General features: G+C 40.5%; 1 protein-coding gene and 3 pseudogenes across 1 annotated transcript; 2 read left to right on the plus strand and 2 right to left on the minus strand.

Moving 5' to 3' along the window:
* The first annotated feature begins 299 nt into the window (after positions 1-299).
* On the plus strand, positions 300-1,339 carry LOC119509575 (annotated as a pseudogene).
* A 712-nt stretch (positions 1,340-2,051) lies between these two features.
* On the minus strand, positions 2,052-2,740 carry LOC119509074 (annotated as a pseudogene).
* A 3,794-nt stretch (positions 2,741-6,534) lies between these two features.
* LOC119509576 lies at positions 6,535-10,867 on the plus strand (annotated as a pseudogene).
* Positions 10,868-19,276: 8,409 nt separating this feature from the next.
* Positions 19,277-20,408, minus strand: LOC119509336 (vacuolar protein sorting-associated protein 8 homolog). The gene is made up of 2 exons (XM_037803305.1): positions 19,767-20,408; positions 19,277-19,534 (listed from the first exon to the last, which is right to left on the minus strand). Exons 1-2 carry the CDS (start codon positions 20,299-20,301, stop codon positions 19,347-19,349), a joined length of 723 nt encoding a protein of 240 aa, XP_037659233.1. The 5' UTR covers positions 20,302-20,408; the 3' UTR covers positions 19,277-19,346.
* Positions 20,409-20,827: the final 419 nt, after the last annotated feature.

The following is a 20,827-nucleotide window of genomic DNA, read 5'->3' on the forward strand; positions in this document are numbered from 1 at the left end:
TTCCAAAGTGAAATGCTCTTTGCTTGCTGTAATGTGACCAAAATTGAGAAATTTCAAAGGCTTGCTGGAAGTTTTATTTTTCTTAAAATTTTAGTCATAACTGGCAATATGTGTATACATCCCAGGGTTATGCAATTTTCCACTATAACTTAGATAAAATATGATTAAAGAGTGATAAATAATATCATCTACTTCTCAAGGAAAATAAAGACTAAGGATGCAGTAATTAAAATGCAGCAGTGTAAAAATTAAGAAGAAACAGATGAAACCTAATTGTGTCTTATTCGGCACTTATCGGCATGCACCCGACATTGTCTTTGCCACCTGACTTGTATAGCCTTCCTGAGCGCCGTCTCCTCCTGTGCACAATAGCTACTTCTAATGAACTGATTGCACCAGTTGGAGAAGAAGAGGCAACAGTCCCAAACAATAAGATCACTGTAGTGGGTGTCAAACAAGTTGGTATGCCGTCAGCATTCTTGGAGAGACTCTAACTGATGAACTTGCCCTTGTGGATGTTTTGGAAGATAAACTCAAAGGAGAAATGATGGACCTGCAGTATGGAAGCTTATTTCTTCAGACACCTAAAATTGTGGCTTTTACTCTGTGACTGCTAATTCTAAGATTGTGGTGGTAGCTGCAGGAGTCCATCAGCAAGAGGGTGAGAGTTGCCTCAGTCTGGTTCAGAGGAATGTTAATGTCTTCAAATTCACTATTCCTCAGATCATTAAGTACAGTCCTGATGGCATCATAATTGTGGTTTCCAACCCAGTGGATAGTCTAACATATTTTACCTGGCAACTAAGTGGCTTACCCAAGCACCATGTGATTGGAAGTGGGTGCAATCTGGATTCCGCTAGATTTCATTATCTTATGGCTGAAAAACTTGGCATTCATCCCAGCAGCTGCAGTGGATGGATTTTGGGAGATCACGGCAACTCAAACTTGGCTGTGTGGAGTGGAGTGAATGTGGCAGGAGTTCCTCTCCAGGAACTGAATCCAGAAATGGGAACAGATAATGACAGTGAAAATTGGAAGGAAGTGCATAAGATGGTTGTTGAAAACGCCTATGAAGTCATCAAGCTAAAAGGATATACCAACTGGGCTCCTGGATTAAGTGTGGCTGATCTGATTGAATCCATGTTCAAAAATCTATCCAGGATTCATCCAGTGTCAACAAGGGTGAAGAGTATGTATGGCATTGAGAAAAGTCTTCTTGAGTCTTCCATGTATCCTGAATGCTCAGGGATTGACAAGTGTTATCAACCAGAAGCTGAAGATGATGCAGTTGCTCAACTCGAGTGTAGATACCCTCTGGGACATCCATAAGGATCTGTGATGTTTAAGTTCAATGCTGTAGAAATTTGAAAACTACAATGTGATTAACCTTGAGCCATTAGTTATTATCCCTATACATGGATCACAGTTTGCTTTTATCTTCCTAAAGATGTGAATTTGGGCTCACAGAATCAAAGCAAATGCTTGGTTTAATGCTTGCAATAGGAGCCCTTGAACAAATAAAATTAACTATCGTAGTGTGAAAATAAAAAAGTCTATTGAAATATGTGAGGAACATTAACCACTTGTATTTTTTAAGAAATTGAAATTGTAAAATTACTGGTTTAGGCAAACAATTAAATTTAGAGAAAGGGAAAGTAAAAGGAATATAACATGTAATGAAAAATCTTATTTTTGAGCCTGTTGTGGGATCAAAACATTGATAGAGCTATGTTGATCAATAACAGTCTCCTAAGACTAACTGGCAGCCTGAGCGTGGCTCAACACAACCCATTCCTTACTCAGATGCTGTTTAACTGGGGCTTGGTTTATATGAAAGAATTAATAGATGATTTTTTTTTCTTCACTGAGTGGAGTAGGTTCCTTGGTGAGTTTAACATATAGACTGCCTGAGAAAATAATTTCACCATTACAGTAGGTTAAAGATCTTCCTACTTTTGACAGGGAAAAAGGGTTGGCTGCTGAAAACAGTATGGGTGCTCTGTAGGCTGCATGCACACACATGCTTAATAATTAGCATCAACTTTAGGAGATTAAAAATCAATGGATATGGATGTTTGTGCAGAATCTTCTCTTCCCTGGACTAAATTTCACAGGGAATCTCCTCCATTACTCTGTCTTCTAGAGCCTGTTTAGGGCACTCATGTGTAGCTACTTTTTATGAAGGTGCTATTAAAAGTTTTCATTGGCTGTTGTGCAAAATCGTTTCGGAAAGGAAGTTCCATGGAACTGAGGTTGGTCCTGTTTTGTTTGATGCCAGATGCTTGCGACCCACAGTGATGGTCATGAATGCATGGGGAGGCAGTGGAGGAGCGTGCATTTTGTGGTAGTTGTCCAGTTCTTCAGACAGGTCCGCCAGGTCTGCAGAAATCTCTTTGTCCCTTAGTGAAAACAGTTCCTAATGAGGAGGATCAAACACTTCTTGGGACCCAGTTTTATTAAAAGCCATTTTGTAAGCCATGACCTTTATTTCGAGGCTGTTTCACTTGCACTAAAATAGAAATAATGAGAAGGACTAAGACAATCCCTGATGTAATGCCAATAATTGTTCCATGAGTTTTAGTGATTGTTCAAATAGTCCTGCTTTTTTCTTCTCTTTACAATGATTTTATGCACAATTTTGAACACCATTACAGACTAAAGAATTACTGATACACATGTTGCTCTGGCAAAAGAAAGGGTTGCCTGTGCAGGGAGGTTCCACAAAGGAGGTAGAGAGCATTCTAAACCTCAGCTGACTACCTTCATCTGCCCACATTCCTGTTGCTCCAACTCCTGGTTTAAGCATTACATCATTGGCCACAGTGCTGCAAAACTTGGCCTTCAGATTTTCAATAGAACTGCTTCCATCATAGACTGCAACAAGTCTCTTTTGCATTGATTTGAGTGCTCCATTTGATAGCCTAGGAAACTGAAATAAATCTTAGCTTTTGAAGTAGCTTTAATTGTCCATATGCAATCAACTGCTTGGCCAGGTTTTGTTTTTTCTTCTTGTTCTACCTGACTAGAACATACTTTTCCATTAGCTCCTGAGAGCTCAAATTGGCAATCTGGAATGGGATTTAAAACACCTCCTAGGTAAGTAAAGTCTGGATCTGGAATAAATGAATATTTTGCTAGAAACCCAAGCCCTTCTAGCTCTTCATCAGAGCTAAACTAAATCCACATGAATCCCCCCTATTGATCTAATTAATGGAGGGCTTTTCACACCACAATAACAATCTGCAAGTGGAGAGAAACCAAATGGTCCATCTCCAACTTCCAAGTGATCAAACGGATGTTCAAATGATGGCTCTATATAATAATGTTCATCAAAGGTCAACTCTATTCTTTGACATGGCGCAGATTCCAAAATATAAATACACCCCTTGTTTGGTGGATATGAATCGGGATAATCTGGTGAAGCAAAATGACCTCCATTGCTGGTCCGAACCCAAACGCCACACGGGGTTGCAGGATTGTGTTTGATTCCAATATTTTGTCCATCTCTGAGGACCGCGCAGAGCTGCTCTAGGGCCATGGTCCCAGTGGCTGGAGCTCCGCCCGGGGGTGAGCTACTGGCGGCGGCGTTCACAGCCCTGGCGGCCGGGCTCTGGCTGCCTTGCCCGCCAGCATGTTCCCTCCCCGCGAGCCAGGGCTCAGCTCCTGCGGCCCGCCGTGCCCGAGCCCTCCGGCGGGTTCCCGCCCGCCCGCGGCCCCCGACGGCGCTGGGTGCCATAGGCCGCCCAGAAGCCGAGGGCTGTGGGTGCCAGGGCGGGGGAGGGCGCGCGCTGCCCCGGGACCAGCTCCGGAGCGCTTCCCACCGCCGCCGCAGCTCGGGCTCGCCCATGTGTTGGGCGCCAGCGCCGCCTACCGGCAGCGCCGCCAGTGCACATGTGCCCCTCATCGTGGTTTTGATTTGCATTTCACTAAAAGCTAGTGAAGATGAACATTTTTTTTTTCTTGTGCTTTTTAGCCACTTATATTTCCTCTTCAGAGAAACGTCTTTTCATATCTTTTGCCCATTTTATAATTGGGCTGTTTGTACTATTGTCTTTCAGTGTGGTAGGATTGCTTTACATATGCTGGATATCAGTCTCTTAACAGATACATGGTTTCCAAATATTTTCTCTCATTGAGTTGGCTGCTGCAACACCATTTTGACAATGTCCTTTGAGTACAGAAACTTTGATTTTGTGGAGTTTCCATTTATCTATTTTTTTCTTTCATTGCTTCTTTTTTTTTTAGGTTTTATAATTTTATTATTCATCACATTGCCAATAAATTCTGTTCATATTTTAAGTATGAAAACTCCACTGTAAGTGACACTCTAAGAATGCTAGGCTGGAAGTACATACAGAGCCAGAGTTCATTTACAAATATTTATACAAGTGTAAAAAGAGACTACAACTTACACATACTTTACTTGATGGAAACCTTTCTTATTGTACATGAAATGTTTTATGTAGCTGATGTCTGTTTTATTCACACTGATTTCAGTAAATTGTATTTTATTTTTTTCTGCTATAGTGCCACTGTTGCTGTTAGTTTGTTTTCGTTCAGGATCAAGGTGGGTGCTTTCATATAAAATCATACTTTTAATTCCTTCTCTGGCAATTCTTTCTTTGATTCTTAACTTTGCATAATTATACCTACAATGGAACCAGCATCCTAAAGTCACCAAAACAAATCCTCCTATTCCAACATCACACGATCTTCTAATTCTACCTTCCCTTTCCCGGGCTCTCTAGGCTCCGGCTCAGCCACCCTGGGGATGGAGCAGAGGCTCCAACCCCTCTCTTTCATTGCTTTTGCTGTGGGTGTAAGGTCTAGGAAGTGACCTCCTAATACTAGGCTTTGAAGATGTTTCCCTACATTATCTTCTAGGAGTTGTATGGTACTGTCTTTTATACTGAGGTCTTTGATCCACTTTGAGTTAATTTTTGTGTAGCGTGTGAGGTAGGGATCCTCTTTAATCTTTTGGATGTGGATATCCAGTTCTCTCAGCCCCATTTGTTGAAAAGACTGTTCTGTTCCAGTTCAGTGGCTTTGGGGGCCTTATAAAAAATCAGTTGACTGTAGATCTGGGGGTCTATTCCCAAATTCTCAATTCAATTTCATTGATCAATATGTCTATCTTTGTGCCAATACCATGCTGTTTTGACAACTGTGGCTTTATAATAAGCTTCAAAGTCAGGGAATGTAAGTCCTCTGACTTTGTTCTTCTTTTTTAGAACATTTTTTGCAATTTGAGTCCCCTTTCCTTCCCAAATAAAGTTGATAACTAGCTTTTCCAAGCCTGCAAAATAGGTTGTTAGAATTTGGATTGGAACTGCATTGATTCTGTAGATCAGTTTTGGTAGAATTGAGATCTTAATGACGCTTAGCCTTCCTATCCATGAATGTGGAGTATATTTCCACCTCTTTAGGTCCCCTTTGATTTCTTTTAGTAAACTTATGTAATTTTCTGTGTAGAGGTCTTTTACATCTTGGTTAAGTTTATTCTTTTGATTTGCATATTTATGTTGTTTAGAAGGTGTGTGATGTTTTCCCCAACTATGTCTTCAAATACTCTTCTAGCCCTTTACTCTTCTCTTCTATTTCTGGGACACCAGTGGCTCTTATATTTGTGCACTTCATGGTGTCAATCATTTCCCTGAGATCCATTTCAATTTAAAAATAATTTTTTCCACTATTTGTTCTGTGTGCATTTGCATTCAACTTCCCTGTCCTATAGTTCACTTATTGTTTCTTCTGCCTTTTCGTAGCTGCTGTCGTGTGTCTCTAGTATATTTTAAATTTGATCAACGGTAACTTTATTTCCATAAGATCTATTTTTTGATTTTAGTTTTTCAAATTCTTCTTTAAGCTCTTCTAGGGTCTTCTTGATGTCCTTTATGTCCTTAGCCAACTCATTGAAAATGTTCTGGAGATTCATGTGTACTTCTTTCATTAATTGCTTCAAGTTCTGTCTTCTTAGGCTTTTCAATTTGATCATTTGGCTTGCCCATGTCTTCTTGTTTCTTCATTTGATTTATAATTTTCTGTTGGCTTTGGGGCATTTGCTTATCTTGATAAAGATATTTTGGGAAATGCAGGATTATTTGAGCATTTATATATGTATTTTGGCATACCCACGGCTTGGTGGAATGCACTTTCCCTTTCTTCCCAGCAGATGGCACTCTATCTCTACTGCTCACCATCAAGTCAGCTCTCCCCTAACTGCCTGTGCCCTGGGCAGGGTCCAGACTGGTGGAAATCCAAATAGAGCACCTGTTCTCCACATGCACTGGGGGCTGCCTACTCTGTGGGTTGGGATGGGCCCTGGGCAGTTTGGCAGTCTGCTCCAGGGCACAGTGGGTCTGGTGGTTCCTGGGGCTCCAATTAGACCACTTTGAGGCTGTGGGATTGTGTTTCTCACCCTCCAACTGAAATGCACCACAGTCTCTGTCTGCCATTTGCCTGCAAGCCTTTGGGGTTGGGGAGGGGCTTTTGCTGCCTCCGTGGAGCGCCCTCATATCTCCCTTTCTCCTGCCTATGCACACCACGGGCTTCTGTGGAGGGAGAGTAAGTGCAGTCACCACACGTCTGCTGAACCCCGAGATCCCTTATGGGAGCTCCCATCTGTGGGGCTGTGAAGGGTTTTCTCCCCAGCCGACTGCTGAGCCGGGTGCATGGGGTGTGGAAAGCTGCTCCCTCCCTCGCTTGCCAGCTGCCTCCAGTTACCAGTCCCCGGTGGTGGTCCTGGCTAAACACACTCACCCTGTCCTTTCACATGCAATTTCTCCACCTCTTCTTCCAAGTCCCCACCGTGTGTTGTGTTGTAGAGGTCCCTGTCCAGCTGCTTGCACCCTGGAACTGATGTTCTGGGGTGCTTTCTACCCTTTATCTAGTTTTTTTCATGGAGAAGTGTGCTTTGCCTCTCCAAATCCACCATCTTTACAGAAGTCTTGAATGGTTTTGATTTTTAATCACTCAAATGAACAAATCACCACAGTCAATTTTAGAACATTTCCACCACGTTGGAAAGTAACTCAGCCCTGTGCAATCAAGATGGTGGAGTGAGAATTTTCAGAGCTCTCTGCCCCACAGAAACTTTGAACAACAAACAAGAACTGGCAGAAACATCTTTCTCAAAGCTCAAAAAAAAAAAAAAAAAAAAAAAAAAAAAAGGAAAAGAAAAGAAAAGAAAAAGAAAAAAGAGACAGTTTAAGGAGTCCAGTAAAAGGACAAGTGCTGAATCAAGAAAAAGACAGTTAAAAGCTGTAGGATCTCCAGGCACCCTGACTGGCTTCTCTCTATCCCCTCCTAGCTTGATGAAGATCTGTCCACGCTCCCAGTGTGGATCCCTGGTCCCAGTTCAGAGGGAGCAGAGTATCCTTGTGTACACACTGGGAGCGTGTATGACTGACCCAATCTGTTTGGTGGTGGCCTGAAGGACTCACTGTGCCAGAACTTTCCCTGCAGGTAGAAGGTGGCTCACAGAGCTTTCCTACAGAATGCCATGCGAGTCAAGTTGCTACCTGGGGCAAGGGGTTTCTGGCTTTAGCACATGCAGTGCAGTGCCTGGGACCATAAGAAAACTGTTTCTTTATGTCCATGTAAACAGGATAATTTCTAGGACCCAATGACAAATGTGCATGCCTAAGACAAGAGAAGCACAGAAAGGAGTAGGGAGGCTCTTATGCCTTGGCCTGGAGCTAGTCTGTAAACTCATTTTACTGTTAAATACTTTGAAGGAGGACACAGACATGGCCACTCTATAAAGACTGAGAGAGGTGTTTTCTTTTATTCCTTTTTTTTTTTTTCTTTTTGTTAGCTCCTGGCATTCAAGGAAAGCTCTGTCATAACTCTAGCTGCATTCAAGCTTAAGGAACAGATACCTCAGATGCCACTGATACCATATTAAAATATCAAAATGTCCAGGTTTCAACAAAAGATTACAAAACATCCAAAGAAACAGGAAGCAATGGCACAGGCAAAGGAGAAGATTAAAGTATTAGAAACCCTCTATGAGGAGGATGAGACCTGGGGCATTCAAGGCAAAGAATTTTTTAAACTGGTGGTAAATATGATCAAAGACCTAAAGGAAAACATTGACAAGGAACTAAAGAAAATCAGTAAAATGACAGATGAACACAAAATACCAATATAGTGATTAAAATTATGGAAAGGAACCAAACAGAACTGAAGACCTCAGTTAACAGAAATAAAAAATTCCCTTGAAGGTTTCAACAGCAGATTGGAGCTGGCTGAAGAAAGAATCAGTGAAATTTAAGATAAGATAATTGAAATTATCAAGTTTGAAGAGCAGAAAGAAAAAAGAATGAAGAAAAATGAACAGAGCCTGACAAACCTGTGGGACACCATCAAGTATCCCAATATACACATTATAGAAATCCCAGAAGGAGGAGAAAAAGAGAAAGGAGCAGAGATAATATTTAAAGAAATAGTGGCTAAAAACTTCCCAAATTTAATGAAAGACATGAATATACACATACAAGATTTTCAATGAACTCCAAACATGATAAACCCAAATAGACACACAGTGCACCATGTTATAATCAAACTATCAATTGTCCAAGATAAAGAGAGAGCTCTGAAAGTCACAAAAGACAGGCAACATGTCACACACAAGAGATCTTCAATAAGATTAAATGCCAATTTCTCAATGGAAACTATGGACACAAGAAGGCAATGGGAAGATATATTGAAAGTGCTGAAAGCAAAAAATTTCCAAGCAAGAATTCTATATCCAGAAAAATTGTCTTTCAAAAATGAGGGAGATATTAAGACATTCCCAAAGAAACAAAAGTTGGGGCAGCTCATCAGCACTAGCTGGCCCTATAAGAAATGCTAAAGGGTAGTTTTGCAGGTTGAAAGGAAAAGACAATAGACAACTGACTGAAGTCATATGAAGAAATAAAGATCTCCAATGAAGATAATGGTATGGGTAAATATAAATGCCATTACTATTTTATTTTTATTTGTAATTTCACTTTTTACTTCCTACAGGATCTAAAAGAAAATACATAAAATGTAATTATAAATCGATGGCTCTGGTCTCATAATGTGTAATTGTATAAATTGTGTCAAAAACTGCTTAAGGATGGGAGGACAGAGGGTTAAAGGAACATAGTTTATGCTACTGAAGTTAAGTTGGTTATAAAGCAAATGAGATTGCTATAGATTTAGGAAGTTAAATTTAACCCCTATGGTAACTACAAGGAAAATATCAGAGAATATGCAAACTCATAGAGACAGAAAGTAGAGTACACGTTATCAGGGGTGTAGGGCAGGGACAACAGAGAATGTATTAATCAGGATTCCCTAGGGAAACAGAACCAACAGGAGATATCTGTGAATATGAGATTTTATAAAAGTGTCTCACAACTGTGGGATGCACAAGTCCAAATTCCATAGGGCAGGCCATGAGCTGGCAACTCTGATGAAGGTCTTTGATGAACTCCCCAGGAGAGGCTGGCTGGCTGAAGAAAAAAGTGGAAGTTCTCTCTTCTCCCTTAGAAGTTGTCACCTGATTGAATTAAATCCAGCTGGTCGGATTCTCTCATTGCGGAAGACGCTCCCTTAGTTGATTGTGGATGCAATCAGTCACAGATGCAATCAACTGACTGATGATTTAATTAAACAGCTTTTTGGTTTATTAATCAGTCATGAAATGTCCTTGCAGTAATGGTTAGGCCAGTGCTTGTTTGAACAGACAACTGGGCACCATCACTTGGCCAAGTTGACACATGAACACAACCGTCACAGGGAGTTAATGCAAAATGAGTACAGGTTTTTTCTTTGGGGTGAAGGGAAATTTTTTAATAAATTGTTTTACTAATCTCTTTTAGCTCTTTGTGCATGGTTTCCTTTAACTCTTTCAGCGTATTTAAAAGAGTTGATTTAAAGCCTTTGTCTATTAACTCCAATGACTGGGATTCCTCAGGGACAATTTCTGACAATTTATACTTTTTCTTTGAGTGTGCCATAATTTCCTATTTCTTGAGTGTTTTGTATTTTTTTTTTTGTAAACTGGACATTAAAAATTATAATGTGCCCAGCCGCCCCCCGTGTGGGCCCTGGAGCTGACCTCTACAGGCTGGGGGTGCCTTGCCCTCCATTGGGGTGTCGTTGGGCCTCCCGGAGGCTGATCTCCCGGATGGCTGCAGAAAAGGGCCCACCACACCCAAAGCGAGGGTGCACTTCCGAGTGACTTGGTTCATCTTGGAGGCAGATGTCAAGCTCAGGATGCAGTCCGTTCCCATTGCCACCACTTGTACCGTCTACCATAAGTTTTTCAGCGAGACCAACCTGGACGCCTACGATCCTTACTTGGTGACCATGTCTTCCATTTGCGTAGTTGGCAAGGTGGAAGAGCAGCATCTGCGCACCTGCAATGTCATCGTGTCCAACAGGTACTTCCACCTGAGCAGCGACCCCTTGAAGCTGGGATCCCACTTCTGGGAACTCCAGGAGAGCATTGTGTAATGCGAGCTACTCATGCTGAGAGTTTTGCATTTCCAAGTCTCCCTCCAGCTCCCACACAAGCACTTGTTCCACTACCTGATTTTGCTTAAGCGCTGGATGAACCGCTACAGCTGGCGGCGCACCCCAATTGCTGACACTGCCTGGGTCCTGCTGCAGGACAGCTACCATGGAGGGCTGTGCCTGCACTTCCAGGACCAGCAAGTAGCCCTGCTGTGCTCTCCCTGATCCTGCAGCTCTACAACCCTGAAGTGCCCGCCGACAACGAGGCCAGAAGCCACGGGGGCAGGTGTTTGGTGATGACCTTACCAAGCCAATCATTGGTGACATTGTGTCTGATCTCATTCAGATTTATACCATGGACACAGAGGGCCCCTAAGGCCCTGGGCCCGGCCTGTCAGTAGTGGAGCCCTGCACCGTTTGGCTAAAAACTGGACTTGCCGGGCCGGCTGGGACAGACCCACACCGCGGTGAACACGGATTCCCAGCGGACCCGTGGGCAGGAGCAGTTTTGTACTACTGGAGATGGGCTGGCAATGACCATGACGGGCCACTGTGTGGGGTTTATGCCTTGACCGTCCCCTGACAGCCGTGTTTCAGGCAAAGTGGGTGGGCTGGGGGCACGTTCTGGGTGGGATGGGAGGCAGTCCACTTTCGCTTTTGTCCTTTGAGAGGACTCAGATGGCATTCAAATCATGACTTCACTGAAAGGAGAATCAAAATGACACATTGGACTGGACCCCTGGGTTTTGTCTATTTTCTTTTTTTACAACCAGATTTATGGAATTTAATTTTTCATAATACAAGTTAATGCAAATAAAAAAATATGTATATATAATGTGGTGACTCTGGAAGTCTGATTCTCACTCTTCCCCAGAATTTTCTGTTTTTGATTGTTGAAGACTCAGCTTGTGTTCAGCCAGTGTTCTGAAGGAGACTTCCTTGAACACCAGGAGCTTGAAAACAAAACAAAACAAAATGAAACACCTGTTCTACTGGTTGTGGGCTGGCTCTGTGCTGGGGCATTCCTTTAACGTTTAGCTTAGTCATTTTACTACTCTGCCTCAGACTGTACTTCCTGCTTTCACTTATCGTGGATATCAGGTAGAAATGAAAGCTTAGAAAATTCTCAGGTCTTTCCTGGGCATGCAGCCTGTTCTGGGAATGTATGTAGCTTTCTAGATTCCCCAGCGTGCCTGGCCACTTTTAATAACCCTGATTTCCCAAAGAAACTCTCTCTCTCTCTCTCTCTGAGTTTTTCTCCCAGGCATTAGGGTTTCATATGTCTAAACTAATATTTTGCTGCAAATGGCAGCAAGTGGGGTTTTCTGTTTTGCCTTTTAACATTTTTGAGTCTACTCACCTCTTCTCCCTTTGTGGAGGGAAAGTTATGACAGAGGCTAGTACCTTGTACCAGTCCTTCAGGTAGACCCCAGGCAGGTTAGAGTAGTCAGAATAATTGGTGAATTAGGTCTGCTCTGCCCCCTTCAGAACCTGGTGCAAGAGACCCACACTGGGAAGGCAGGATGCTGGCTGCCAGAGTGTCACTAGCCTGGGAGATGGTGGGGCAAGGGCAAGTCAGAACATCACAAAACTTTCCTACCTTCCTTAAGTTGTCTTTTTTCTTGATTCAGTATTAGCTTGGTATTTTCGTGATGAATGTTAGCAGTAATATTCATTATGAATTGGATAAAAGACTGACAGTTTGTATGTATTTCTTAGTGAATCCAAGGGAATACATTCTTGAGTTGCTTTATTACCCAAATTGAACTATGGGATTTTCCCTCCAATTCTTTATTATACTTCTGAAAGAAATATACTATCTGTCCCTGTAGTTGGTGTAGAAAATAACAAACAGTGGGGATCAAAATGTCCTAGGAGTATGCAGGTGAACTCACTGCCCTCCCGCTATGTGGGACATGACTCCCAGGAGTGTAAATCTCCCTGGCAACGTGGGACAGGACTCGTGGGGATGAGCCTGGACTCAGCATTGTGGGATTGAGAAAATCTTGACCAAAAGGGGGAAGAGAAATGAAACAAAATAAATTTCAGTGGCTGAGAGATTTCAAATACAGTTGAGAAGTCACTCTGGAGGTTATTCTTGTGAATTATATAGATATCCCTTTTTAGTATTTAGTGTATTGGAATACCTAGGAGGAAACACCTGAAACTGTCAAACTGCAACCCAGTAGTCTTGATCTTGAAGATGAAGATGATTGTTTATGTATGTAGCTTACATGGTGTGACTGTGTGACTGTGAAAACCTTGTGGCTCACATTTCCTTTTTTCTAGTTTGTGGACAGATGAGTAGAAAAATGGGGACAAAAACTAAATGAAAAATAGGGTGGGATGGGGGATGGAATGTTTTAGGTATTCTTTTTTACTTTTACTTTTATTTTTTTGGAGTAAGGAAAATGTTCAAAAATTGATTCTGGTGGTGAATGCACAATTATATGATGATACTGTGAATAATTGTACACTGTGGATGATGGTAGGGTGTGTGATATATCTCAATAAAACTGTATTAAAAATTAAATAAAATTAACATGAATTCATACTTACAAAATATCAAATAATACTAAAGTACATGGGGTAAAAAAAAAAAAAAAAAGAAAAATGTCCTAGGAGTCCAAACCATGGGTTCAGATGTTTTTTTCCTGAAAGTAATTTGTCAGAGGACCATATTATATTTAGCAATTACATTTGTCGTGAATTTCACAAATTACCCACCCATTCCTTATGGTCCCGTTCTTCAAGCTTCCAAATCCAGTGGGAAATCAAGTCACTTAGAAATTCACTTCTATTTCTCTGGAATAATGGAGTGAGGGAGTAGGCATGCCTGGATATAATTTCTCCCAGATTTCACTCTGGTCCTTATTGAACATACATTAATATCAATGTATAATGTCATTGCACATGTGCAATGTACACGGTACAATATTGATGAGAATTTAAATATTAAGAAGTTCTTAATGATCTGGCATAGTTCCATTTCCTAGTAAATAAGTAGAGTTATTCCAACCCACATGATAAACTTGCATATTAAGATAGGAGAAAAAGTGTTTATGCTAGTCAGGTGTAAATACTAAAACCACTAAATTTAATTTAAGAAAGCATCTTTTGGGGTCTTTGTAATATAAACAAGATTGATGTCCATACCATACAGGGCTGGAACTTTGCAGGTAATTAAACAGAGAGTCAGGCAATCTTTTTTGTGTGTTTTAATTTGTATACAAATGAAGTGTGCTTTCTAAATCACAAAATGTGGCAGATCTGTATCCTTGGCCATCCTGGCAGTTCCTGGGCAATGAGCCTGTCAGACTTGCACAGCCAGGTTGAGAGGTCTCTCTCACACTTCCCAACTCCATGTCACCAGCTGGCAGCTTGGCAGAAATCCCGAGCCAGAGCAGGCATTCCTGGTGGCAGATATGGGGCTGTTGCTGAAATTGGAGCTGATTGGATTCTGCCCACTAGGTGAGTCATCAATATCCTCAACCAGATGAACTGAGAAGTGGCAGAGACTTATCTAAAAATTAAGGTAAATAAAGTCTGAAAAAGGGGATTTGAATAGGATAGTGTTTTAGAGTCCATTATTATGGTTAATAGCCTGGATGATTCAGAGAAAAGCTGAGTACTAACCTGAGTGCATAATGGTGCCAATTGGCAAAGCTCAGGATAAAGGATTACTTCCAAAAATCCTTCTCTTTCTTCTGATTCATGGTATGTATAACGGCTGAAGATGACCTGACCGATTTGAGAATAAGCAGGCTTGGCAAGACAACTGTTTGGTGAAATTCACTAGTGCCGATGCAAGATTTACAGAAAAAAAGAAGCTTGACATAACCCATTTCCATGTCTTGCTTTCCAGATTAGCTTTCTTTGCTATTTATAGGCACATGTGTTATCTTGGCCCTCTGGGAGCAAGACACATGTTTGACCTGAAGTGCTTTGTGGAAGGCAGTTTCCCAAGAGAAAAGGCCAGTAGTTTATTTATTTTACTTTTGGTTTAGCTAATAAAAGTTGAAATTTTGCAAAGACCAGAGGGTTTTTGTTTTTTTTTTTAAATTAAATCAGGCACTTTGTAGTTGTAAAAGTGCATATACACTTTTTATCAGAATTTCTGTCATCATGTGACACAAAAGCAATCAGAGCAGAGACCAGATTCCAGTAGCATATCCAGGGAAGGGAATCCAGACTTGAAACGAATGTGTGAATATGAAAACAGAAAGCATCCCAGAAAGAGACTAATTAGAGATCAAATTTATGTTCTCACAGTATTCATGCTTTTCCTTTTTGAATCTTCTGAAGGGTTCACTTTTTATATGATGCTGTGGACACATAAGTGAAAGTAGGGAATTCTGAAGCCCTTTCCTTTCCTATTGCCCTTAAAAATAGGTTACCTCAAGTATCAATCACTTCTGTATCTGTCCTGAGTTTGCTAGTGGAAGATCTGAGGTGACGTGATTTGTGTACAGACTTATGGGCTGTAAGCTGTATACAGCCCGTAATTATGGTTTGGCAGGATGGTCAGGGACTTGGAAGGAACATGATTGAAAAGTTGGTGACAAAGATGTCTGGGAGTCAGGTGTGTGGATAGCCCTTTCTGAATTGGCAAAAAGCATGAAAATACTTGTGTCCCATTTGAATTCTTACCAAAGGTGTCTTCAGCAGAAGAGGATTTTAATAATCAAGTGGATAAGATGGCCTGTTCTGGGATACCAGTCAGCCTCTTTCCCTAGCTACTCCCGTCAGTGCCCAATGGGCTCATGAACAAAGCGGTCATGGTGGTAGGGATGGAGGTTATGCATGGGCTCAGCAACATGGACTTCCACTCACCAAGGCTGACCTGGCCACAGCCACTGCTGAGTGCCCAATCTGCCAGCAGCAGAGACCCACACTCAGTCCCCGATATGGCACCATTCCCCAAGGTGATCAGCCTGCTACCTGGTGGCAGGTTGATACACTGGACCAGTTCCATCATGGAAGGGGCAATATTTTGTTCTTACTTTGAATGGACATATACTCTGGATACATATTTGCCTTCCCTGCATGCAATGCTTCTGCCAAAACTACCATCCATGGACTTATGGTATTCCACACAGCATTGCTTCTGATCAAGGAACCCACTTCACAGCAAATGAAGTGAGGGAATGGGCACATGCTCATGGAATTCTCTGGTCTTACCATGTTCCCCATCATCCAGAGGCAGCTGGGTTGATAGAACAGTGGAATGGCCTGCTGAAGACTCAATTATGGCACCAACTAGGTGGCAATACCTTGCAGGGCTGGGGCAGTGTTCTCCAGGAGGCTGTGTATGCTCTGAATCAGCGTCTACTCTATGGGGCTGTTTCTCCCATAGCCAGGATTCATGGGTCCAGGAATCAAGGGGAGGAAATGGGAGTGGGACCACTCACTATTACCTCTAGTGATCCACTAGAAAAATTATTGCTTCCCATCCCTACGCCCTTAAGCTCTCCTGTTCTACAGGTTTTAGTTCCAGAAGGAGGAGTGCTTCCACCAGGAGACACAACAACAATTCCATTGAGCTGGAAGTTCAGACTGCCACCTGGACACTTTGGGCTTCTCATGCCTCTGAATCAACAGGCAAGGAAGGGGATTACTGCACTGGCTGGGATGATTGATCCTGACTATCAAGGGGAAATAGCACTGCAACTACACAATGGAGGTAAAGAAGAGTCTTCCTGGAATACAGGAGATCCCCTAGGGCGTCTCTTAGTGCTAGCGTGCCCTGTGATTAAAGTCAATGGAAAACTGCAACAACCCAATCTAGGAGGACTACCAATGGCTCAGAAACTTCAGGGATGAAGGTTTGGGTCACCCCACCAGGCAAAGAACCATAGCCAGCTAAGGTGCTTGCTGAGGGTAAAGGGAACATGGAATGGGTAGTGCAGGAAGGTGGGGTTATAAATATGTCCTACAACCACATGACCAGTTGCAGAAATGAGGACTGCAATTATATTTCTTCCTTGTTTGGTTATGAATGTTTATATATATATATATATAATATATAAATATATAATATATATTTATATATGTATATATATTATATATATGTTATATATATACACATACACATAATGCAAATATTTGTGTTTTCTTCCCTCTCTTATCTCATTATCATATAATATAAACTGTATAAACTTTATGTCATAGTATTTAAGTTACAAGATCTCAAGTTTAAGAGTGAATATTACCCAAGGACTTGTAACCTTTTCTGGGGAAAGGGTTAGTGCAATTCCAATTGTACGCAAGATAGTTCAATTATGTTGCATGAAAGTATGACTGTGTCTTTATTGGGGGATTAAGTATGATTTAAGGAGATGTGTGTGAGTGCCAAGTTGACAAGAGGTGGACTGTGATGGTTAAGTTCTTGTGTTAACTTGGATAGGTTATGGTGTCCAGTTGTTTGGTTAAACAAGCACTGACCTGGTTGTTACTGGGAGGATATTTTGTGGATTTAAATCATTAGCCATTTGATTGCATCTATATTTGATTATACCTATAATCAACAATGGAGATTGCCTTCAGCAATGTGAGATTGCTTTCAGCAGTCAGAAAGAAGAATTTCTATCTCATATCAGCCAGCTGGCTTCTGAGGAATTCAACATCACATCAGATTCCCAACTTGTGGCCCACCCCACAGAGTTTGGGCCTGCCAATCCCCATGGTCATGTGAGCCAATTCCGATAATAAATCTCATAATATTTACATACATATTCTTGGTTCTGTTCTTCTGGAGAACCCTGACTAATGCAGTCAGGGAGGGGACAAGGAAGAGCGCAGAATGAATGAGGGGCTGGGAGGAGATGAGGTTTGGGAAGAGACAGATGGGGAGGCAGAGCAAGTCAATGCATGACACACAGCCTCACTGGCCTGTTCATTTGAGGACTCCACGGAGACAGCTGTAGGCATGAGTCAGGGTTCCAATAACTCTGTTCTGGGAGCTAAGAAGTCAGGTGAAGTGAGGGCTATGTGGTGAGCCCCTGAAAACACATGATCTGGTGTTTTAACTGAGGTGAAGCTGGTTAAGGTGAATATACTGGAGACAGGCCCCTAGCTCGTCGAAACCATTTTGTTACATACTCCGACTGCAAGCAAGAGTAGACGTGAAGCCTTTTCACTGAGGGGCTAATGGTCCCCTGGGGTTTGTTTTAATATTTGTCTGACCTAATGGACTTGACTTGCTTCTCCAAATGCTTATCGTCAGGCTGCTTGCTGAGAAGTTTTATTTCTTCCAAATAGGGACAGACACAAAGTGAAGAAAATAATTTTGGGGTGTGGATGTGCGAGAAAGGAGGATACAGATAATTAAATGCAGAACGAGGACTATTATGTCTATTACAATCTATGTCTTAAGGGGTTTAGAAGAAAGAAAAGTTTTTATTTTTCCGTTGAAAGAATTTGTAGTAATCTAATCACGTTCTGAAATACCAGTTCTAACCCAGACACTCATCAGACATTGGACTCATTCTAACAAAAACATTTATTAAATATTAGCAAATAGTTTTTTTTTTTTTTTTTTTTTTTTAGGATTCAGTATTTCTTTATTCTGAACTTGGCTCCATACACATCAACCTCTATGGTCCTCAATTTCCTTATACATAAATTAAGGAGACTGAACTAAAATATCTTTTAAGCTCCTTTCCCAAAATTCTACCAAGTGAATACCCAATTATGTCCCCATATAGTAATAAGCATTCTTACAGCTGATAGGAAAGTACGCTGGTAAAACTTTTCTAGAGGGCAATTATGCAAAAGTCTTCAAAACGTTCATACCCTGACCCAAGCAATTCCACTTCTAGAAATTAATTCTAAGTAATTATGGGCACAAAAATTTAGTAACAAAGGTGTTTACCACTCCACTTTTTAGAAACAATCTAAATGTCCCATAGTAGGAAATGGTTAAATAAATTATGATGCATCCATTCAAAAGAATACTGTGTAGCCATTAAAGTGATGTTACAACAAATATATAAATTACATGGAAAGATGTTCATTATAATGAAAAAAGCAGGTAACAAATTAACACAATCCTATTTTGGGGTGTGTTCATACAAATATGTATAGAAAAAAGAAACAGTCTATACAGAAATGTCAGTGGTTATTCATGAATGATTGAATTTGGGGCATTTTATATCTTCAACTTTTTGCTCATCTATATTTTCTAAATTTTCTACTATGAACACTTTTATCAATTAGGTAATAAGAAAAATTATTTAAAGACTCAACTCTAAAATTCCTTCTAGAGCACTGTATCTTTATCTCCATCATTCTGATCCCCAAACAATAAAATCCCATTATCTAAATAAATCAACTTTGAAAACACTAGGTATTAAAATCACATGTTAAACAAAGATTTTGACATAACAGAAAATTTATAAACAGGAAATCAATTGTTCAGAAACAGAAAATAATTAGTTATCCACTCATATGGTAAATAAAGATGTAAGGCCCAAGATAGCAGAGTTGTGGTTCTGCTATTAAAGTATTCTCAGGAAATGCTTCTATATATACTGTGGATTCCTTATTAAAACACAGTGTGATCAAGAATTCCATTTAAGAGAAATGCAGAACACTTAAAATCCAGAAGAAAACACCAAAAATGAGAGAAAATATTATCTAAGAATTTTTAAATAAATAAGACAAAATGTTCTGCTCATAATATTGAGTTCAAAAGCAAAGGAGGATTCATGAAACTGGGGTTACTTAGACTCAGATGAAAAAAAATGAGAAAATACTAAAGACTATCTTCTAATATACAAATGAAACTAGTTAAGTTCTCTTCTCAACCAAGAAAAGAGTGTGATTATGGGCTGAGATTTCCAATTTAGAGAAATTTATAATGGAAATGAAGAAGAATTACTGAAAATTATGAGAAAGTTTGGGGAATCTCTTTCCCTAAAGATCCTTTGGAATACCCCATTATTCAGGTATGATTTAGAATAAAAAATCACCACCAACAGCTGGAGACAGATAAGATGACAACTGGAGGTTCCTTTCAGCTTCATACTCCTTTTTCCCAGGTCTACAGAGAGTGAACAGATATGATAGCTCATAAATTCAAAAAGAAGAAAATAAACTTGCATCTTGAAACAAAATGAAGCTGTGAGTAAAGTAATTTTTACATGTATGAAAATACTTGACTGTGCAAGTATTTTCTGGTTTTGTTCCAGAAAATAAAGTATAATATGTGTTTAAAAGACATATAACCCAAAAGTATACTTAATATTTAAAATTAGGAAAATGCTTAGAGTTACCAAATATTAAAGCCAGTCCATGAGATGTACCCACTGCTATCAGGCTGGACACTGCAATTGCTGTAGGTAAGCCAGCATCTACTTTGTCAGCTGCAGACACTATCTGGGCAGAGATTCCCTTCAAAAGTGAATGTCGCATAACTGATCCATGGAGTGAAAAAGAATCAGGTAATTTCTTTTTCCTTTTTAAGTTGCTCCTGTCACCACTATCTGAGCTTGCCACAGACGAAGTATCATAGGAGTGAGAATCAATAGTATCAATATTTAACAATGTGGGATCCTCAAGAACAAAAGACTCATCTTCATCATCAGTCTCATTTAGTATGCTTTCCAGTGTTGGAGGAGTGTCGACTTGAGGAATATCAAATTCCTTGTCATCAATCAGATCATTTTTGAGTTCCAGTTCCTTGTCCAGATCTATGTAGGAGAATTTTGAAAGTGAAGCTTCTAGACTGAAAGACTTATTCAGTTCTTCTTCAGTAGTTTGGGCACAGAGGCTCTGATCCACATTTTCATGGTCTGGTTCATTTTCCATATCTGCTTCTAATAATTGTACTCAATCAATCCACACCAAGTTTTTGCTTTAGGCCTTAGATCACAATGACCTGAGTGATGATCTCTGAGCTTGCAGCCATTCTGGCCCAGGACCAGCAAATAGTTTTTAAGTACTATTCAATACTCTAAAAAGAATGAGCTCCTTAGTGACTTGGATAATGTCCTTCCTTAATGTGTTTACATAGTTTTTAAATGTCACAAACGGAATTATTCTACATACAGTCTTCCCATCTTCTTTTTTGTTTTTAATCTCCTGATCTGTTTTATGAACCTTTCCATGTCAGCACCTCCCTGTCTATTGATACAGTGAGCTGTATTCCTAGTCACTGTTACTGAAAATGCTGTAAGGAACACATTTGTACCAACATCTCTCTACGTATGTCTGGATATTTCTATAGGAGAGATTCCCATATGTGAAAATTTATACCTCATGAAGATTCAATCTGTGTTTTATGATGACTGGTGGGATTGAGCTTATTTTCATAAGTTTATCAACCAGTAAATTC

The sequence above is a fragment of the Choloepus didactylus genome, chromosome 14 (genome assembly GCF_015220235.1).
Source record: "Choloepus didactylus isolate mChoDid1 chromosome 14, mChoDid1.pri, whole genome shotgun sequence".
Lineage (NCBI taxonomy): Eukaryota > Metazoa > Chordata > Mammalia > Pilosa > Megalonychidae > Choloepus > Choloepus didactylus.

Excerpts from the sequence above, each read along its gene's own strand:
- LOC119509336 (XM_037803305.1), bottom strand. The coding sequence starts at position 20,301 with ATGGAAAATGAACCAGACCATGAAAATGTGGATCAGAGCCTCTGTGCC. Across the intron at positions 19,535-19,766 it reads TGGACTGGCTTTAATATTTG|ACCTGGGAAAAAGGAGTATG; the intron begins GTAACTCTAAGC and ends CACTCTCTGTAG.